This window comes from Oryctolagus cuniculus, chromosome 2 (genome assembly GCF_051225735.1).
Source record: "Oryctolagus cuniculus isolate XC-2025 breed Fujian yellow rabbit chromosome 2, ASM5122573v1, whole genome shotgun sequence".
Lineage (NCBI taxonomy): Eukaryota > Metazoa > Chordata > Mammalia > Lagomorpha > Leporidae > Oryctolagus > Oryctolagus cuniculus.
The window spans coordinates 152,873,654-152,895,988 of record NC_142868.1 but is presented as its reverse complement, the minus strand read 5'-3'; the positions used below and the strand labels follow the sequence as shown (position 1 = coordinate 152,895,988).

The 22,335-nt window shown below is 42.9% G+C and overlaps 1 protein-coding gene across 7 annotated transcripts in view; it reads left to right on the top strand.

The window, feature by feature from the left end:
- EML6 (EMAP like 6) overlaps positions 1-22,335 on the top strand; it is a 325,325-nt gene that overhangs the window by 202,843 nt on the left and 100,147 nt on the right. For all 7 annotated transcript variants that reach the window (XR_016229394.1, XR_007916460.3, XM_070069106.2 and 4 more), the window contains exons 11-16: positions 4,572-4,739; positions 5,650-5,756; positions 10,101-10,219; positions 12,132-12,318; positions 14,275-14,380; positions 21,666-21,759. Coding sequence is in view for 5 of the 7 variants with exons in the window: in XM_070069106.2 (XP_069925207.1) it covers positions 4,572-4,739; positions 5,650-5,756; positions 10,101-10,219; positions 12,132-12,318; positions 14,275-14,380; positions 21,666-21,759 (781 nt within the window). In the remaining 2 variants the exon portion in view is untranslated. The remainder of the gene's footprint in view (positions 1-4,571; positions 4,740-5,649; positions 5,757-10,100; positions 10,220-12,131; positions 12,319-14,274; positions 14,381-21,665; positions 21,760-22,335) is intronic.

Genomic DNA, 22,335 nt, shown 5'->3' with positions numbered 1-22,335 from the left:
CCAAGCCTTGTAAGGTAGGCTTGGATCTGGGAAACAGCGAAGACAGCGTGGATCTATTATTAGAGCAGAGAGGGGGTGAGTAATGCTGCCCTTTATGAGACACCCGTAAATGAAAACCCCATGGATAATGGCTCGCACAGGCGTCTGAATGAATGAGAGACGGACAGCCAGAGTGACAGTGTCGCAGGCCTCAGCAGGCTGCAGAGGCATCCGTGCCTTCACAGCAAATGGATTCACCCTCTGTTTCATGACATATGCTTTATGAAGCTTGAAATTTGCCTCACAGTCAGGTTTTGAGTCCTTTAGTGCCAAAACTGAGAGAGTTCATACTAAAGTGAGAATTATTGGTGGGAGTAGGAACAGTTGGTGGAACTCGTGTTTTTTAATGATCTAGTGTGGTAATGACTAGTACAGGTTGAACATCCAAATTCCTAATCCAAAACTGTAAATGCTCCCAAATCCTAAACTTTGAGAGTGCTGACGTCATGCCACAATGGAACATTTCACACCGTGACATTTTGTGCAAAAAAGTATTCAAAAAGTTGTATAAAATTACCTTCAGGCTATGTACATAAGGTACGTATGAAACATAAATTAATTTCATGTTTAGACTTGGGTCCATCCCCAAGTTATTGCACCATATATATGTAAATATTCTAAAATATGGAAAAACATGAAATCTAAAATACTTGTGTCTAAGCATTTTTATAAGGGATACTCAACTTATATCTCCACCCCATCCTCCAAGTTTCAAACCTGTAAATAGCAATAGATGAACAGGAGAGAACACTGAGCACACATTATAGTTTTTACTGTGATTAAAAAGCAGGTTTTTGCTGTGTCAAGTTCCTTCAACACACTGCAGTTATATAGGCAATATTCTTTTGCACAGTAATTAGATAGAAGTGCACTACAGTTAATGAAAATTTCTGCAACTGGTGTTATTTTTATCTAATCAAACCAATTTGTTTTTCTCATTTTGACAGTTTTCAAATCTTAAAATATATAGAATCAATACTGACAGTTCTTGATGCCACCTCCTGTTTAGACTTTTTGCCATGTTGGTGGCGCTCAAAGGCTTGTTTGTTGACGTTTGTCGGATTTTAGATACCTCGATACCCACCCCTACTCAGAGGCTGAGGCTCTCTGTTTCATCTATGTGTTCCCATTCCATTAATGCTTTGCACAGACAGCCAACACCCGGGACAAATGTCATGGGTATTGTAAGAATTGAGTTGTTGGAACTTGGAACCCTGGAGAGGAAAGTGTTGGCCTGTAATACAGCTTGGCTGAGCTTAGTAAGTGCAGGGACAGGAAGGCTTGTGTGACGGGAGCAAAATGAATTGAGGAGAGAAAAGTCTTATTAGATGTCTTACTCTAAGTGGAATGAAATCCATATTGAGGCTTTTCAGTGGAGGAGTACTGTGATCAATGTAAGTGTTTTAAAGACAATTTTGATACTGTGTGGTTGTGTCAGGGAGGGGAGGCCCCGTGACAGCTGATGTGGTTTGGACATGTACAAACAGAGCTGCTGGATTTCGGAAGCAGTTTGAAGGGAAAGCTGCAAGTCTCACTTCTGGCTTGGATATGGGAGTAGAGAAAAAAAATCATCAAGTGTGACTCCTGGGTTTTGGCCTTGAGCAACGGGTAGCACTGGCCCTATTTATAGAGATGGGAAAGTGGGAGAGGTTTGGCCTTTGCTGTCCTCGTTTTATGGATGTGAGAGGGTAGAGAAGTAAGGGAACGGGAACTAACTTCTCAGTCTGTTCTGTTCATGATACGCTGAGGTACCTGTTAGACATCCAGGTAGTGTGACACATGCACTGTTGGTGCTCCAGGGAGAGTAGAAGGCGAGAGAGAAACGTGTGGCAGTCACAGGTACATTGACAGTACTCAAAATCATGGCAGAGAAGATCGGCAGAAGAGTGATGAGGGTGGAGGCCTGAGCTCTCTGTGTGGTGCAGAGGAAAAAGGAGATCTTATACAATTATCCAGTGTCTTAAGGAAAGTCTTAAAAAACACAGACATGGCCTTCAAGTCTTCAATAAAATCCAAGTTGTATTCTAGAGGATGGAGATAGATCAGTAAATAAAACAAGCAGAAATACCTGTGATCATACAGCTTTTGTTCTAGTGAGGGGTCATGGTCAATACACATACACAGAATAAACAGACCTGAAAGAAGAAAAATAAAGCAAGTAATGAGAGTAGAGAATGCAGGTGTGCGGCAGTATGGTACTGCTGTTTAAATAGGACGGTCACGGGGGCTGCTGTTAGAGTTCCCTTTGACTGCAAGCCTACAAGAGTTGAGGGAACCAGGGCCGGCGCCGTGGCTTAATAGGCTAATCCTCCGCCTTGCGGCGCCGGCACACCAGGTTCTAGTCCCGGTCGGGGCGCCGGATTCTGTCCCGGTTGCCCCTCTTCCAGGCCAGCTCTCTGCTGTGGCCAGGGAGTGCAGTGGAGGATGGCCCAAGTGCTTGGGCCCTACACCCGCATGGGAGACCAGGAGAAGCACCTGGCTCCTGCCTTCGGATCAGCGTGGTGTGCCGGCCGCAGCGCGCCAGCGTGGCGGCCATTGGAGGGTGAACCAACGGCAAAAGGAAGAGCTTTCTCTCTGTCTCTCTCTCTCACTGTCCACTCTGCCTGTCAAAAAAAAAAAAAAAAAAAAAAAAAAAAAAAAAAAAAAAGAGTTGAGGGAACCAGACATTCAGGCATGTGAAAAAAGAGCATTTCAGAGAGGGCACGGGCAAGGGCAAGGGCCTAGAGTCAGACTTGGGCAATGGCAAAGGGGCCAGTGTGCTGGGGGCAGAGAAAGATCAGAGATGTGACCTAAATGAGGGAGGGGAATCTTGTGTCTGCCAAGGGCCATTGGATATCGGTAACATCATCCACGGACCATACAAACCCATCAACTTAAAAATTAGCCTGCTATAAATGTATTGCGTTTTGAGTCCTGCCAGTGATTGCCTTGGCAGGGCCAGATGAAATGATTTCATGGGCTTTATACAGGTTTGCCACCCCTGTGACAGCAGTGTGTATGCAGGTACTTGTTCCAGCCTACCAAGGGTATATTAGTTACCTATTGCTGCATAGCAAAGTAAGTATCTTAAATGACCAATAGTGTATAATCCCTTGACTTCTGGAGGTTGGGGATTCTTGAGCAGTTCAGCTGGGTGGTTCTAGTTCAAGATATCTGAGAGGGCTGATGTCAACAGAAGGCTACACTGGAACCAGAGCATCCCCTTCTTCTCACTCACCTGGCTCCTGGCAGGAGGCCTCAGGAGCTTGCCACGTAAGTCTCCTTACAGCACGGTGTATGGAAATCCAACAAAGAGGACCAGGAGCCTCTGCAGTACTTTTTATGACCTCTTACATGTCATACCTTTAACTATGCCATATTATTTTCATTTGGCTTCATATTGAGTATTTGTGGACATATTTTTAAACCTGTATGAACAGATAGGTTGAATGATCTCTGAGGAGGATATAAATTTGTGAGCAGAGGGTAGCCCAACGAATCAAGAACTATGGAAATAGGGGAAGAATATCCCTTACTCCCCACTACTGAATTATCCTCAGCTGGCATTTCCAACTGACCTTAATTGAAATCTGTTTGACTTCATCACTGAAACTGATGAGGGTGACTCGTGGCAACAGGCAAGGTGGCTTTGGAGGCCCAGTGCTTCCTTCTCTTGGGCAGCAGCCTGCCCTTCATCTGTGTGGGAAGCTGTGGTGCCAGAGCCTCACGGGCTCTCAAGAATGGGGCATGCAATGGTCATTTTCACCTTCATCTAAGTTTAATCATTGCCTCTCCAGTCGGGATTTGAATTTTAAACATGCAGTAGTTGAACAGATGGTCTTCCCCCTCCATTGAAGAGGAACAGTGAAGGGGTTGTGAGTGCTTAATGGTGCTCCAGAGTCTCCCATGGACTTCTGAATTAGGCCTCCACAGAAGATGTACGATGGGTACTGTGCACCCTGCTCGTTAGCATGAGTGCCTGCATACGGCTGCTTTGCTAAACACACACTGGAGACTTCACTGTGATAATTCAGTCACAAACACAACTTCAGAGAGCGTCTTGTGTTGAATTCCTTACTTGGCGATGGTGTTGCTCAGTAAAGCAAGCAACTTAAAACCCCTAAAATTAAATCTGCCAATTGTATACATATGTACGCAACCCCAAACAGTAATTTGACTTTTATTTTCACAGAATTACTTTCTCTATCGCAAGGCACTGCCTATTGTACCTTGCATTTTAAGAATGTGTACCATGTACCTTCATCATGTATTTTCAGAACCAGTGAAGCAGTAGGCATTATTTGGAACAGATTCAACAATCTCTTTACAGGCTTAAATTTTCAGACTCATGTTTGGCTTCATGCTTATTGGAATAATTGAGGCATCCTTTGGATGTTTGTGTTATGTCTGTGTGTTATGCTATTGTAAGACTCGAAATTATTTCCTAATATTTGTAAAGATTTGACTGCCATGCGAATAGGAATGTGATTTATATTTAACATATGAATTCTCTTTTTGGTATAACTAATATTTTCCTCAAAATTGTCTTTTAGGAGCCAAATTTAGAAAGTATGTGGGCCATTCTGCACATGTCACAAACGTGCGCTGGTCCCATGACTTTCAGTGGGTGTTAAGCACTGGTGGGGCCGACCACTCCGTCTTCCAGTGGAGGTTTATTCCAGAAGGTGTCAGCAACGGCATGCTGGAAACCGCACCCCAGGGTAAAACGAGTCATAATTTTTCAATAAACATTTCAAGGAACCTTTTAACATCTCTTTTGTAGGTAAAAAGCTACCACAAGTCTTTAAAAATTGATCCCTATTATAAATTTTAAACATTTTAGAAAACATTTTCCAGACTAGCATAGGTCAGTTGAACAATTCACTTCAAACGGCTTTTGCTTTTACCAAATGCAAGTTGAAGTCTAAGGCTTTGTGAAGAATCAGCCTTTGAGGAAGACATGAAAGCAGGTCTCTTAGCCTCCTTAGGATGATTGTGAGGGGCGGTGGCCCTGCTTAGCCTGGCTGCAGGGTGACAGGGTCCCCTTTGGAATGGAAATTGGAGTGGGGTTCAAAGAATGGGCCACAATTATTTGGTTCAGTGGACTTGGAGCCCTTTCATTTTTAAACGCATTGTGCTGTGAGCAGGAATGAGCCAGTAATAAGATGAAAATACTCTTGGAGATAAATGAGTTTATTGGGAAGGGTTCTGCAGAGGTTTTGACTGCAGCAATTACCAGGGTGCACCTGTTCAAAGTCGACAGGGGATCTTCACTGACATAGCTGGCTGGATTGCCTTTTGCATCCCTCACCCCCTAGCCTACTCTTTTATATTTTTCAAAGCAAGGTTTAGAACACAAGGATCTGTCTAACAGAGATAAGAACCTGTGTTTAGTCTTCACCAGGGAGAAAGTTGCCCTAGTCTGTTAATGCTCCTGAATGGGGACGAGGGGTCAGCTGAACTTAGGCAAAAGATGAAAAAGACAACAGGTGATTTTAGAATCTTTATTAAATGAAAACCATGGTGTAGGATTTTTTCATTGTTTAATTTTGGTAGAAGAAAATATTTTAATATTTGTAGGTATTTAGAGTCAGGATGTTTGCTTGTTTCTTATGGGTTGTATTTCTGCAGAAGGTGGCACTGATTCCTACAGTGAAGAATCGGATTCGGACTTATCTGATGTGCCCGAGTTGGACTCTGATATTGAACAAGAAACTCAAATCAATTATGATCGCCAGGTCAGTGAACAGAGAGCAATGGAAATGCATAACCCAGAACCTGGATCTCACTGGATTTGAACATTGAGCTAAAAATGGCAGGTAGTTCATCAAAAGGGAATTAAGGCGAAAGTCAGGAAAATTGCCTACTTTTTGCCTTTAAATACGGGTTAAAAAATATTTACTGGATCATATCATGAAAAACTGAACCTATGACATGTGGGCCTTTTGCTTCCCTAACACCTAAATTTGAAATTTTTTTTTCAGAAAATTGTACAAATCAGCTCAGGATTTTTTCATTTTCTTAGCAGATCAAGGAAGCATGGGGCCGGCGCCGCAGCTCACTAGGCTAATCCTCCGCCTTGCGGCGCCAGCACACCGGGTTCTAGTCCCGGTCGGGGCACCGGATTTTGTCCCGGTTGCCCCCCTTCCAAGCCAGCTCTCTGCTGTGGCCCAGGAGTGCAGTGGAGGATGGCCCAAGTGCTTGGGTCCTGCACCCCATGGGAGACCAGGAGAAGCACCTGGCTCCTGCCATCAGATCAGCACGGTGTGCCGGCCACAGCGCGCCGGCCGCAGCGGCCATTGGAGGGTGAACCAACGGCAAAGGAAGACCTTTCTCTCTGTCTCTCTCACTGTCCACTCTGCCTGTCAAAAAAAAAAAAAGGAAGCATGGGTGTGCTTTGCAGGATGGGTACCTTGAAGCATAGGAGTTTACCCGGGAGCTGTTATCCTGGTTTCTCTAACTCAAGTTGACCGTTATCTATTTAATTAAAGTAATTATCTTTTTAATGAAAGGAAAAGCCCAATACAATTTGTATTCTCCTCTGGTAAGAAATCATCGGTAATAGAAAGGTTGATCACTTATGTCTAAGTTTTTTTGGAGGCTGCGGTTTCATTTGGCACTAAACAGTAAGTGCTAGAGTAATCCTTCACAGGCGCCTAGACTAGTGGCCTTGGTGTGGTGGTAATGGTGGGGTTCTGTTTTCTTCCTTGTTGTTTAACAAAGGCATGCACAGCAGATTCCATACATGAACATGGACTGAATAAGACATCAGATTTTGTATGTGTCAACTGTCAATTTTCAGGAAAGAAGAGATGCAATTTTTTTTTTTGACAGGCAGAGTGGACAGTGAGAGAGAGAGACAGAGAGAAAGGTCTTCCTTTGCCGTTGGTTCACCCTCCAATGGCCGCCGCGGCCAGTGCGCTGCGGCCGGCGCACCGCGCTGATCCGATGGCAGGAGCCAGGAGCCAGGTGCTTCTCCTGGTCTCCCATGGGGTGCAGGGCCCAAGCACCTGGGCCATCCTCCACTGCACTCCCTGGCCACAGCAGAGGGCTGGCCTGGAAGAGGGGCAACCGGGACAGAATCCGGCGCCCCGACCGGGACTAGAACCCGGTGTGCCGGCGCCGCTAGGCGGAGGATTAGCCTAGTGAGCCGCGGCGCCGGCCAAAAGAGATGCAATATTAAGCCAAAGCCAGACCAGGCTTATTCAGAAGAATAAAGCCTGGGAGGGGCTCACTCCCAGGTGAACGCACAGCAGAGTTGCCAGCGAACACCTAGCAGAGTGAGAGAGAGAGCCCTTCCCTTACAGACTAGCGGTTTATATAGTACTAAGTGGCGGGAAGGGGCTTGGGGGTCTGAGCTCAAGCTGGGCTGCCAAGATAGAGGAAGAACTGGGCGTGGTCTAAAGGTCTCGTGAGATCACAGTGTGAGCTGGGAGGGGTTTGGGCTGAGGCTGAGGCTGGACTCTGGGGCTGAGCTGGGGGGAGAGAGCTTGGGAGGAGAGGGGAGAGCTCAGGCTACGGCTGGACTCCCCAGATAGTGCAGTGTCCATCAGTCCAGGCAGGGTGGGGCTGCATTAGCAGGGCAGAGAAATGGGGGCCTGCTTGCTGTATGTAGGTGAGAGATCAAGATGGATCTAAGGCTTTTTGTCTTTGCTCCATCATCAGTATTGTTCATGGAGACTTGCCATACATACCTGTGGCAGCTGCTATGTATTGAGTATCTCTGAGGCCCAGATCCTGTGCTTTGTGCATGTCAAGTCCAGCCCCATAGTAACTCTGAGAGGTTAACTTTGACATCGCAGTGGTGTTAGGGATGCTCAGGGGTGGAGGTTTGGCACAGCAGTGAAGATACTGCTTAGGACGCTCACATTCGATATCCAAGGCCTGGTTTCAATTCCTAGCTCTGGCTCCAGTTTCCAGTTTCCTGCTCAAGTAATTATGTCCCAGCCAGCAATGTGGGAGACCTGGATTCAGTTCTTGATCCCTGGCTTCAGCCTGGGCCATAGTTGTTAAAGGCATTTAAGGAGTGAACTACCAGATGGGAGTTCTCTGTCTCTCTCTGCCTTTCAAATAATATATATTTTTCAAGTGCTGATCTGGACTTCTCTACAAAGCACACTTTTTTTTTTTTTTTTTTTTTTTTGGACAGGCAGAGTGGACAGTGAGAGAGAGAGACAGAGAGAAAGGTCTTCCTTTTCCGTTGGTTCACCCCTCAAATGGCCGCTGCGGCCAGCGTAACGCACTGATCTGAAGCCAGGAGCTGGGTGCTTCTCCTGGTCTCCCATGCGGGTGTAGGGCCCAAGGACTTGGGCCATCCTCCACTGCCTTCCCGGGCCACAGCAGAGAGCTGGCCTGGAAGAAGAGCAACTGGGACAGAATCCGGTGCCCTAACTGGGACTAGAACCTGGTGTTCCGGCACCACAGGCAGAGGATTAGCTTATTGAGCCGCAGTGCCGGCCACACTTTCTATACACTATGTGCTTTGTCTAAGTACTGAATTTATTATGTTTCAGATTATTAAATTTTTTCAGTCCATAACTGGCACTTGGGGTTTAGAAGATTGGATTAGTACAAAGGCAGTCCATCTATGCCTGTGTCAACTTCACCACTAAATTAGCTTGATAATTTTTGTGTTGATCAAGTAAGTTGTATAATACAACTACTGAATAAAAGGATTTGAAAAGAAATTATTAATGTGGAAATAGCACACAAATGATATACCCTAACATGAAGGGGAAATGAAATTTAAGCAAAATAAGCATAAGATTTAGGAAAAAAAGAAAAGATACTTTTATTAGTTGGAAAGATTTTTTTTGTTAAAAAAATAAAGAATAAAAAAGATACAACAGTGCTATCTCCTATGTGATTTGATTTATGGTTGCTATGTTCCTGAGTTAGTTCTTGGCAGGGACTCTTCACATTCTGCAGATGGGAATTTGAGGTCCACAGAAGTTAGGAAACTTGACACACCCAACAGAATACCAAAGACTAGAATTTGGTGCTGTTCAATAAACAACTGATGCTGGAGAAAGTATTATGAGTTCACATGAATGATTTAGATTTTTAAGTGAGTGATTCATTGTGTCTATTGCAGACTCAAAACAAGTAAGATGTACTCTTTCATTTTTTTAATTGATCTCTGGTCAAATCCTAAATAAAGACTTTTATTACAAGCGATGCAGTTTGATCAGATAGAAACTATTCTGCAGGAGAAGATGTTGAGCCAAGTGATTAAAGTGTCTGGGTTTGATTCCCAGCTCTGGCCCCTGACCCCTGCTTCCTGCCAGTGCAGATCCTGGGAGGCAGCTCAAGTAGTGGTGAAGATCTGGATGGAGTTCCTGGCTCCTGGCTTTGGCTCCAGCCCAGCCCCAACCACTGCAGACATTTTAGGAGCAAACTAGCAGAAGTGTGTCTGTCTCTTAAATAAATAGAAAGCTAAAACATATTTTCTATCATGAAGATGAGAAATTAACAGACTGTATTTCTGTTTCACTATGTTAAGTTGATATTTCTTAATTGTAGAGCATAGATATGTGATAAATAACGCTGATTTTTACATATATTTAAATTGGAGGAATTAAGCATTCTCTCAGCAGCAGTTTTCAGTCCCAGGTTAGGCCAAGGAAGTGAGCTGTGCTCTGGATCTCACTCTTACCTGACAAAATGCATGAGGCTATGACAGGACGATACTTCCGAAGATTGGTTCTAGAAAAGCAATCACCGTGGCTCCTGAAGTCCCCATTTTGCAAGTGTCAGAATCATGACATGATTTCTTGCCTTAGAAGAAATTAAAAAAAATTTTGTTTTAAAAATAAAAAATAAACAAATATTTGTTTTATCAATAACTTGAAGAACTGCTTACTAGCATATCAGCTGAATATTTTCTAGAAGAAAATTGCCTAAAAAAAATCACTTTAAAAATTTTCGTGCTTTCTTAGGAGAAAGTAATATTTGATCTTATGTCTTATGTTTTCAAGAGTGGTGCGGGGAAGCAGTTAAAGGCTTTCCAAGAGTGCTGAGATATTGATGTTTTGAAAGCCGAAGGAAGGCAGCTCAGCTAAATGCCTGTGTTGTGCTTTAAGGTTTACAAAGAAGATCTACCTCAGCTAAAGCAACAAAGCAAAGAGAAAAACCACGCAGTGCCCTTCCTCAAACGAGAAAAGGCTCCTGAGGACAGCTTGAAACTCCAGTTCATCCACGGGTGGGTCCTGGGGACCTGGTGCATCCTCCTCCCTGCCTCTGCCAAGCCCTGGGCAGCGCTCCCATCAGGCTTTATGTGAATGATTCAATTGCAGGCTGGCGGTTTCCTTCCAACTTGCACTCAGACTTGGGGTGGATATTTTAACTGATTGCCTGTACTGTGTGCTCAGTGCATGTCCTGTGGCTGTCACAATACGACGGTCTTTTGAATTAAACTGCATGCCATTTGTGGCCCAGCTGCTACTGTTCTCTCTGCCACTTCTCTGCCTTACCACCACCACCTCCCTTCCTCTCTTCGCAGAATCCCCTGCTCTATTTTGCTAGTTCTAACCTGACATTGTTTTCTTTAAATGGTTTTTCTTAAATGCCCAACATCATTTTGGATTTTGTAAAATAATATATATCTTTACACATTTCAATTTGACATCTGAAATTTTTCAGTGTATGTTTAAATGGTTGAGAAGACGATAATTAAAAGGCTCCAGTGGAACCTGGAAACCATACATATTTGATTTGCACTATTAATTTTTAAAATACATGAATATTTTAAAATACATTAATATGTGCTTCTATAACAGAGCATTTTACATCATTCATACTTCTACTTAAACTCATATTTCCATTCTAATTCTCTCATAAATTTTTATTCTAACATAATGTTTTCCTACTTGAGAATCTTTTGTCAATGTATCTTACCTTCTCCAAGAAAAAAAATCTACAAGTTCAATTTAAATTGTTTCCTGTAACCTTGAAGACTCAGTCCTGTGCAGTGTGGCTACTGAGCACTCAAAATGTAATTTGAGATGAGATGTGCTGTCTCTAAAAATGTACACCAATTTTGAAGACTTAGCCTGAGAAAAATTTTTTACTGGAGTGTTTTTATATTGATTATGACATTTTAGATGTATTGTGTTAAGATACATTACTGAAATAAATTTCAAAGTTTTTTTTCATTTTTTTAATGTGACAACTAGAGATTTTAAGTGATACTGCTTGCATATTTCTATTAGATGGTGCTGGTGTCAACAGTGTTTTTAGATTAAATTATAATTATTGGTAGTGAAATTTTACTAAGTCAGCAAAAATACATTGCAAATTATGACACATGTTAAGTACAGAAAATTTTTGTTGAAAATTATTAAGATGGAATTTTTTCAGTTAGTGCATCTGTAATATTATGTATTGGTAGAATGTGGCAGAGCAAGCCACTGAGAAAGTTTATTCTCATAACTAGTCAGTGAGTATGAGAGTAATTTTATAATATGAAATAATTTTATAATAAACTATTTCATGATCATTTTATAATAGTAAATAAATGTTACTCATTCTTTTAAATTCCTTCTGTATTATAGACTCCAGAAAGTCACATTTTCATTTCATTTTGATCACAAAAAATAGTAATTATCTGCTGACAATTAAGTCCATGTTCAATTTTGTTAATAACCATCAACTGACTTGCACAAAAGATTCCTTAGCCAGTCACTAGACTTGTTCATTTTTCAGTATCCACACTTGTATTTGTGCTGTCCCTTAGTTTTGGTGCTCCTGGACAGTTCTGTGACCCAGGGTAAGGAACCATTGTTAAGATTCCCGATGGACAAAGAGAGTGGCTTCTAAAGTGAGAGGAAGGCATCTGTGAGAGGGGAGATGAGAACAGGTAACCTGTGCCTTGTCTCAGACCAGTGAGAACACATCTGGAGGCTGAGGAGCTGGGAACAGATTGCATTGAAATAATCAGTGCCTGTGCACCTGCCCGCCCTCGGGGGTTCTCGGTGCCCATGTCAGCATCACCATTCCATGTGACTGAGGAGATACCTGGGGTTCCACGTGCACACGTTCATGAACCCGGCTTTACCTCTGACAACTCCCAGTCAGTCACTGCGCATTCAGCAGCTGTGCGTTTCTCGCTTCAGTTACAGAGGCTATGACTGTAGAAACAATCTCTTCTACACCCAAGCTGGAGAAGTGGTCTACCACATTGCTGCGGTGGCTGTCGTGTACAACAGGCAACAACACTCACAGCGGCTGTACCTGGGGCACGATGACGACATCCTCAGCCTGACCATCCACCCTGTGAAGGACTATGTGGCCACTGGGCAGGTACATATTTGTCTGCGAATACCAGGGCCCTAGCCAAACAGGACCTACTTTTGAAACCAGTTACCATGTCAGAAATTCAAGAAGTGTTTGATAGAAATAAACATGAGGCAGGGAGCTAAGGCTTCATTGTGCCTTGGGTCCTTCCATGACAACTGGAGAGTCAGCCCATGTGTTCTGGCTCTATTGGGAGGCCTCCGAGGGATAATTTTCTTGAGGTGGTGAGATCAATGAATGGGACCAGCTGACATTCCTATGGTGGAAGCTGTATGAATGAGCAGCTTTATGTATTTTCATATCACTGTTTCCCCAGGTCGCAGTACATCCTAGGTACTTGATAAACATTTATGGAATGAACAACATTTTAACTCTAGAATAACACAGTTATTTTTGTAAAAGTTAAAACCATCAGAATATTAACTAATTGATTTAAGCATGAAAAAACTAATTTTGATCTGAACTGTTTTTTAATTGAAAAGCTACTCAAAGCAGGGGCCGTCTATTCATTTTGGGGTGAAAATTGAGGAATAAAGTCAGTTTAGTAAAGAAATCATGTATTAGGGCCAGATATCTTTCTGGAAAGCTAATATTATATAACTGTTTTCAGTTTTAGAATCTTTCTCAAGTGTGTAGAATATGGTTTTGTTCCCTTTTAGCATAGGCTTTTAATTGCAAGTAATGCAATTAAATATTAAGCTGATGCTTAATATCTAAGGGCCAGGTTCCAAGAAAAGAAAATGTGGTACAATGTGAAAATTTAATATGGAACAGTTAAACCCTGACTATTTCTGGATCTTGCCATACAGGTAGTGAAAGCTTTTTCAACAGGGTGTGTAAGATCCATGAATAAAATTGAGAGCATGGAGGGAGTCAGCCCCCAGAAAGGTGCATTTAGAGGAGGAAGGTGATCCATAGCTTTTTATAGTATTGTAAAATATCCCCCAGAAGATAACATGCATTGGTTTGTACACTGATTGGCTGTATCTCCAGCTCCAAAATAGATAGCATCTATTCTGCATTAGCTCACATTGTTAAATTTTGTTAGTAATTGGTCCTTGTTTTGCCTTTTCACTTGACTTTGGTGGGATGGGGTATTTCTTATGGATGATGCATGATTCATGGGGATTTAAGTAAAAAAAAAAAAAAAAAAACAAGAAAACAGAGATTGGTTCTTTGCATACCACTGAGGACATGTGTCACTGGAACTGTGTTTGACTGGGAAGCAAACCAATGCAATCAGTAGGCCAGGTGCCACGAGATTAGGGGGACTGGGGCTCCACAGGCAGTGTAGGAGCTGCCTGGGTTCTGTTCAGTCATGGCCATGGTTTTGTCTCCGATTTTCACTTTTAGAGTCATCATAGCCAACGTGGCTTTTCCCCTGCCCGCCCTGTTTAAATGTGAGGAAAAATCTCTTTACTGTAATTTTCTCTTCTTGGAAGTGAGTATGATTATCGTGTGTCCCCACAAGAAAAACCTACCTTCATGCCAGTTAAACCTTGAAACTATTATTTCCCAGGGAGAAAAGTAGGCGTAGGCCTGGTTGAGGTGAGTAAAATAATTGAGAATGGGTAAAATAACTCTGTGGCTATTACCATGACAACATACAGGTGCAGTCCTTGACCTGGAAGTAGATTCTTGTGCGCAGTTGAGAAGGCAGGAGAGGGAAAGGCAGAAGTGACGAGAACAAAGCGCAGTAGCCATCTGGAGTGGAGTCTTGAAAGCCCCTTAACTGGAAGCCGTGTGCCTCGTCAGGTTCTGCCAGTCCCCAGCCTCTTAGATGCCTCCTGCCTGAGTTGCCTCACCTGGACAGTAACGGGGTTCAGCCAGATGATTTCTGAGACTCGTCCCACTCCAAATAAAGTGTGTTTCTTGATTTCTGAGCAGCGTTTCACTCTAAGGAACAAAATTACTTATATTTCCACTTGTGAGAGGTTAATTATAGTCTTCCTGGCATTTAAGGTTGGAAGAGATGCTGCTATTCACGTGTGGGACACCCAGACTCTAAAATGTCTGTCACTGCTGAAAGGACAACACCAGAGAGGGGTGTGTGCGCTGGATTTTTCAGGTAAGTTCTGGTTTAGCACTAGAGTCACTGGCAAACAGGGCTACACTGAGTTTTCTTTATAGAAACATCATCCTCCTAAGTTGAGCTCTGTTGGTATGGCACACGCTCTGTGTGTGTCACCTACACAGTCTTAAACTGGGAATCCTACATGTGAATAACTCGCCAAAAAATGTGGTCTTTGGTTACACATGCTTTCCTGGTCTTCCTCATTTCCTCTCTCCCAAAGTCATTGCCCAGAGCTCTAGCTGTAGTCTGTTAGCCTCAGCGATTTGAAATCCTGAGCAGCTGTTGCTGTTGAAGACGTGGTTGCAAATGTCTGGCAGAACATCAATTTCATTTCCAAATAAGTAGGAGCTCATCATTTAGGATTTAAAACGTAAAGAACTGAAGGGAGGGCAGAAAATTCTCTACAGAAAGCCACTTTATGATGTTAGTATTTTGGAAATAAACTTTATACTGAAAAAATACAAGTGAACTTTTCTTCTCCTTAATTTAAAATTCGAACACACGTTTTAAAAAATTATTTGAGAGGCATTGCTGCTGACAGGAAGAGGGAGAGACGGAGAGAGATCTTCCATTTGCTAGTTCACTACCCAAATCCCTTCAATGGCCAGAGCTGGGCCATTCCGAAGCCAGGAACCAGGAGCTTCTTCCAGGTCTCCCATGCAGGTGCAGGGGCCCAGGCACTTGGGCCACTTCCACTGCTTTCCCAGGCATTTAGCAGGGAGCTGGATTGGAAGAGGAGCATCTGGGACACAAACCAGTGTCCGTATGGGATGCTAGTGCCGCAGGTGGAGGCTTAACCTATTGCCATAGCGTCGGCGCCCTCAAACACACTTCTATAAAAACTGAGTATTATTTTGTTAAAAGCAAATTTTCTTAGAATTTGAAAATGAGGGCCTATTTAAAAAAGATATTTTTACCTATACATTTTAAATAATCTCAATTGTAAAAATTAGATCAGTGGGGAAAATATTCTAAACTTTCTCCAGAAAACTCATTGTAAAATTTCCTTTGTCTATATTCCATTATATGTGTGTATGTATAATATTGGTCATTAAAAGCCATAATGCCACAATCCTAATAGCTCTCATATTTCCCTCCCTCTCAACTTTGCTTGTTCAAGTCCTCACTCCCTCTAATCTGTGCCATCGAAGTAATACTGGTCTCTGGTTGAGTATCTACTTCCTCAAGACCATTCTACTTGGGTCTGGCATCTTCCGGAAGCCTAGTTACCATTACTGCCACATGAACTCCCTTGGGTAGATGGACTCCGTCAGGGGTGGAGTCCTTGACTGGATATTCATGACTTCCTGTGATCCAGGCTCAAGCTTTGTTGACAGCATTTTCACCTCCTCACCCATTCGCATTCCCTCACACCTGCCTGACTGCAGAGCCTGCACACGCTTCTCCTTCCTTTTGTCTGTGTTCTTGTAGCAGCCTGTTCCCGTGCATCTGTTCCAGTCCTACCATCCGGTAAGACCAGTGGGAAGTTTTCTCCATCCTTCCAGGGAGAAATAGCCTGTCTCTTCTACACCCCTTAGCTCGTTGCTGTCACTGCTTTCATGGCACCTGTCTGAGACATTTGGTACTATATTTATATATTTATTTGTGTCAGCATCTCTCTCCTCCTGTGCCTTTTACATACAATAAACTACTCGGGCAGCCGAACCCACTCTTGCCCACTGCTTGTATTGCTATGATATGGGCATAGAAAAATATTACAAATGAACAAAAGAGGTTTTTATTAATGTACTTTGTTTTGCCTTTCACCATTACTCCTAGAACTTCACATTGTAAACCATGTCTAAATGAAAATAACTTATTTCCTGACAATACAACATTGGACAGATTGTTTGTTTACTTTGCAAATCTTAGTTATGTCATTGTTAGAAGTAGTTCACTACCTTCTGTGACTATTGAATTAGTAAAATCTACGTTAACCTCTACCCTGGAGGTCATATGAGGTAGAAGGCCTGAGTATCTATGGAGAGAGAACTCAACCTTTGGACCACCTGCAAGTTGAATGCCCAGATAACACTCTTGCTAAAAAGTGAATAATGAGTTTTAAACTTCGGAAAGTTTGATGTCCAATCTTATATTTTTAAGAGATTTATTTATTTATTTGAAAGGTGTAGTTAGAGGGAGAGATCATCCATCTGCTGGTTCATTCCCCAGATGACCTCATAGGCCAGAGCTGGGCCAGGCTGAAACCAGGAGCCAGGAACTCCACTGGGTCTCCCACATGGCTATAGGAGCCCAAGGACTTGGGCTGTCTGAGGTACATCAGCAGGGAGCTGGATAAGAAGTGGAGCAGCCAGGACTTGAACTGGTGCCCACAGGGGATGCCAGCGTTGAGGAGGCTGCTGCACCTACTTTATAGCACTTGCCCGGGTATGCAGTTTTAAAACAAATGTTCTTGATAAAGTAGCAAACTCTAAAAGAAAACTGTAATTTTAGTTCATTTATAGTTCTATCTCACTTGTGAGTGAATTTCTTCTCTTTTTGTGTTTGTGTTGACTCCTCAAATGGCGAAACTATCTTTTTTCTAAAATTAATTTTGCTAGGAGATACATATTTGTATACTTAATATAAATAATTATATTATTAAGTATGCTACAGAAAAGTAGCAGGAGACTTATTAAAGTGATAAAAATAATACAATCTGGGGCCGACACCGTGGCTCACTTGGTTAATCCTCTGCTTGCGGTGCTGGCATCCCATATGGGTGCCAGGTTCTAGTCCCGGTGGCTCCTCGTCCAGTCCAGCTCTCTGCTTTGGCCCTGGGAAGGCAGTGGAGGATGGCCCAAGTGCTTGGGCCCCTGCGTGCGCATGGGAGACAGGAGGAGGCACCTGGCTCCTGGCTTCAGATCGCTGTAGCTCCAGCCATGGTGGCCATTTGTGGAGTGAACCAGCAGAAGGAAGACCTTTCTCTCTCTCTCTCTCACTGTCTAACTCTACCTGTCAAATAAGTAAAAAATAAATTAAAAAAATAAAATAATTCAGGAAAAATTCTCACTAATGTCTGTTGTGTTTGATTCATCACAATGAATGGTTGCTTACAACTCCATCTGTGGTCGTTGATTGAACTTTGTGGTCTCTGTGGTGACTCCTGAAGGTGTCAGCTGAGGCTTCTTTGGTTTCATTTCTACTGAGAGTACTTAGTGTTTAAATACAGGTTTAGTCTTGAAGCCCTGCTCCATTTAGCAGGCCAGCAGTAGTAGAGATCCAGCGAGTTTGGTAGCATGGCCCAAGTGAAGGTGAGCAGTGGTAGGTCCCGAGCTAGAATCGGGGTTCCTGACTCCCAGCCCAGGCCAGGTTGTCAGTTGGTGAGAGGTATGCAGGGAGTTCTGTCTTGGCCCTCAGGCCACCTTATGCCCCTGTGTGAACCTGTGGCACAAGAGTCACACTGGAGTGCTTGGTGTGTTTGCTCACTTCCAGGTTCCCTGTGCACAGCAGCAGTGAACCCCAGTGGCCCCTGCCACCCTCCAGGGCCATTGTGGAGGGGCCGAGTTGGTGCATGGAGAGCACTGTGTGGAGCTGGCCTTTGAGTCACATGCGGCAGGGATAAACTCTACCTTCTTTTTGGAAATGGATAGGAAAGTGAGTGGCTTAATTCAAAATCGCAGGGGAGAGAACTATATGGGTCTCCCTGCTGAGCCCTGTAAACAGGGTCCCAACACCGGGCTCAGGGGTTATTAGCTAGCTGGTGGCCCCAACTGTGTACCTCAGTACTCCCAGAGCCCCTGGTCTCTCATGAGTCAGCTCATTTGGGGCAGTGTTGTGGACACATAACTACTAAGTAGATTTGTTACTTACTAGAGAAATAAATTGTCATAGAAAGATAAAGCAAGAAAATGAGGTAGAAACTAGACAACAAAGAAGCAATTACCTGTAGGGATTTAGCTTAATTTATTCTTGCCACTTTTCTAAAGCAAACAAAAGAGCTTTTTAGTTTAGTTTCTTTTTTTTAACAAGATTTTTTTATTTATTTGAAAGGCAGAGTTACAGAGAGGCAAAGAGAGAAGTCTTCAGTCTGCTGGTTCACCCCCAAAGCCAGGAGCTTCTTCAGGGCCTCTCATGTGGGTGCAAGGGTCCAAGCACTTGGGCCATCATCTAGTGCTTTCCCAGGCAACAGCAGAGAGCTGGATCAGGAGTGGAGCAGCCGGGACTCGAACTGGCACCCACTGCAGGCAGCGGCTTTATCTGCTACTCCACAGTGCCAGCTGCTGTTTAATTTCTTACAGCATGATCCATAATTCTGGATTATGTAGATAAGGAGGAATAAATTTATATTATCTCACTTAGTCGAGGAGCATATATAACTGAACTTACCACAGTCTAGGGAAGAAGGAGCCATCTTTGTTTTTGTGCCAGCAGTAAGGAAAGTGCTTCCTCATGAATACAAAACTGGTTTAGAAAGAGAGGAGTTTTAAAGCTCATGAATATTCTCTGCTCTAAATGTCATCCACATATCTTTTAGAGACCTTTCTGGGATGATACTGGCTTCCATAGAGGCACATTTAAGACTAACCTGATTTCGTTGTATTCAGTTTGGACAACCTCTGCATTTCTTATGAGCCCTGAATAGGAGGACCAACTCATCTGAATAAAAATTTTCTAATTTGCCCTTCACTGTTGACATTAAGTGCCTTAGACTTATTCCTGGACTCTGTCACCACCATCCATAATTAATACATACTGCGACTGGAAAGATTTGAAAGGATATTACGTAGTCTCCAAAAATGCTGCCAAAAGTCAAAACCTCCATCTAACAGGTCAGGGAACAATGGATTTTCAAACCCAAATCAGACATCTAAGGGGAAGTAAAAATTGGAGAAAAAAATGAAAAGGCAGCCAATTACATTTGCAAATGGTGTGCTATGCAGTGGTTGCTTGCACCTACAGAATTCAAGAAGAAGTCACCATCACAGAGAATTGTGGCTATTGAGGCACCTCCGGGTTTGCACTGTGTCTTCCTCAGCTATCATAGTGAGGGTACTCTGATTGGGGTAGGAGGTGACCAACTGTAAAGATAAGATGGTGGGGCCTTGCAGAAACACCGTAGAAAAGAAGCCACCCCCCATCCTCAGTGAGCATCATTTTGCCCTGAGCTTTTCAGAAGACACAAAACTGTCATTTAAAAAAAGGTGTGGATGCTTGCCTTCCAAAGAGGACGTATTAATACAGCTACACAGATTTCAGAAAAATGACGTAAAATACAAAACTAACAAATGCAAAAGAGGTATTAGCCTTTTTGCAGTGCGTTTGAATGATAACTAAAACAGTTAAAAATTTTATAGCTATCTAACATTGTACGTTTTCTTTTCATACCACCTGTGGGCATATTCCATCTTCATCTTCCTCATCATCCACAGTGTCACCAGCTTGTGTTGGAGTCACAAAGGAAATGCCATACATTACTATAAGCTTTAAAAGAGCTTATGATCCAAAAAGGGAGAGGGCACACAAAAAGAAAAATAACCAAATGCAGAGGAATGCTAATAAAGAAATATAGCCGGGTCCTACCAAGAGGCAAGGAAAAGATAATTGCTGAGATTAATAGGAAATCATTACCAGTCCCTTCTCCCAAATGCATAACAAGAGGCTTTGTGGTTTGTTAAGCTAGACTCTCCCTTTCTCTTCCCTTCTTTCTCCAGAGGAGGAGCAGGCCATGGGTTCCAGTCAGTTGCGGGAGGGAGTCTCATTCAAAGGTTGGGCACTGGTTAGCCCTTAAGGTAGGAGTGTCAGATTATACCAACAAAAACTATAAGAGGCTGCATTAAACTTTAATTTCAGATAGTTATTTTTACCTTAAGTTAATATTCCATGTGATGGATGTATAAATACATGTGACAGGTATAAGTATTGCATGTGACATACTTAGACTAAGGAATAATATTTATTGCTTACCCAGAATTCCTTTTGACAAGCCTCCCTTTATTTTACCTTCATTTGGGGTCTACCTGCAGGCCTGCCTTTGAAAATAACAGTTGAGACCTGGAGTGGACCCATGGACCTGGGAGAACCAGTTAATCATGTGTTTCTATTTCTTTCCCTTAGCAAAGAGACTCTGATAAACTGAAGCAAGATGAGTTTCATCACCCATGTCCTGTGTATCCTATGACCTCACAGCGGGGTTTGATGGGTGCTTCTCCTTTGAATTAAAGTAGCAAGCAAGGGACTGTACCCCTTCTGTCTTGAAGGGAAACAGCAAATTATTTTCATCTCAAATTTAATTATGCCTTAATTTTTTCTGGAAATCAGCCAAAATGTCCTAATTATGGTACTCTTTGATAATATTACATGTATTTGTTACTAAGGGGAAATTTTCATGCTATAGTACATGAAAAAAGATGAGATGATAGCTTATTCAGTACGATCCTAGTTTTGTATTTCTTTTTTCAAAGTACATTAATGTGGAGAAAAAGACTAGTAGGATATATATCAAGTGTAGGCTTACAAATCTGGAGGATTAAAATTATTTGTTTATCCATGTTTTTTAAGTGTCCTATAACAAACATACCTACATTTGAAATAGGAAAAGTCAGATACTAAATTCTATAGTTTTTGAGAGGCAGAATGAGAGTGAGCGAGAGGGAGCAAACACTGTCCCATCCACTAGCTCACTCCCCAAATGCCAGGTCTCCCACAAGGATTGACTCAATTATCTGAGCTAACACCACTGACACCCAAGGTCTGCACTGGCAGGAAGCTGTGATCAGGAGTCAGAGCTGGGAATAGAACCCGCGTACTCGGGCATCTTAACCGGTGTCTTAACTGCTAGACCAAATGCTTTCCCTAGTAATTACATTTTTTAATTGCAAAAATCCTCTTTGCAAAGGGATTTTTGAAGTTAAATTTAGTTTCTATAATGATCTTATCTTAGAAGAGTTAAATTGAACTCAGTATTTTAGAGCTGAAAATGGACACAAGGTTACAGTGCCAAATGGCTCTTGGAATAAATGTCGTGAGATTTGCCTGTCACAAAATAGACAAGGTTTTGTGACTTACCTCAGGGGCCCCTGCATGGCTCTGTGGCTCTGGCTGGACTGTCAGGGCAGCAACTTATTTCAGCAACCACTTACTATGCCTTAAAAGCTCAAGGGTTACTAGCCATGCATTTCATACAGCGGGGTCCCTTGCCCATGTGATCTTTCCTAACTCTGTGAGCCCAAAGAATATTCTTAAGGTCAATTTCTTGTTTCCTCTTGACAGTATACAAAATGTTTTGGTTTTGCAGCAAAGCAATGAGTCATTTGACATTTGTGTTGTTTTCACACAGCTGATGGAAAATGTCTGGTGTCGGTTGGTTTAGACGATTTTCACAGTATTGTGTTTTGGGACTGGAAAAAGGGAGAAAAGATAGCCACAACAAGGTAAGAAGCTGCCGCGGTCTTATGGCATCTACTGGTACCATGCTTTGGTAAAGGTCAATACTTCTCATTTCCTGGTAAGGTGGCACCTTGAGACTCCGAGGAAATTCACACAGAAAGCTTCCTGCCTGAGGGAGAACATACCACAGAGTGTCACAGTGCCAAACCTGGTGTTGAGCTATTCGTGTTTGTTGCTGGGAGCTGCAGGATTCTGAAATGCCTTCCAGAGAGTTGCCCGTCACTTTGCTCTCTCTGGTACATGCACTAGCTATATCAAAGCCCTCTGCCAACAGCAGAAAAGCAGCGTTTTGCAGGCTCGTGCCTTGCGCCTTGTTTGTCCTGCCTTCGCGTCTGTGAAGGATTGTCAATGTCAGTGGAGTTAGAAGCACCATTTGTCATGAGGCCATGGCGTGGCTGGAAAAGAAGGAGGCCCCGTCGTGTGCATCTGCCACTCGCTTTCAAAGAGGCAAATTGTTTCCCTAATCTCCCTCTCTTATAAATAGACTTTTCGAGACCGAATGCTGTTTATAGACCACCTGTCCTCTCATACCCCAGCCTCCCTCCCTGCTGAATCAGCAC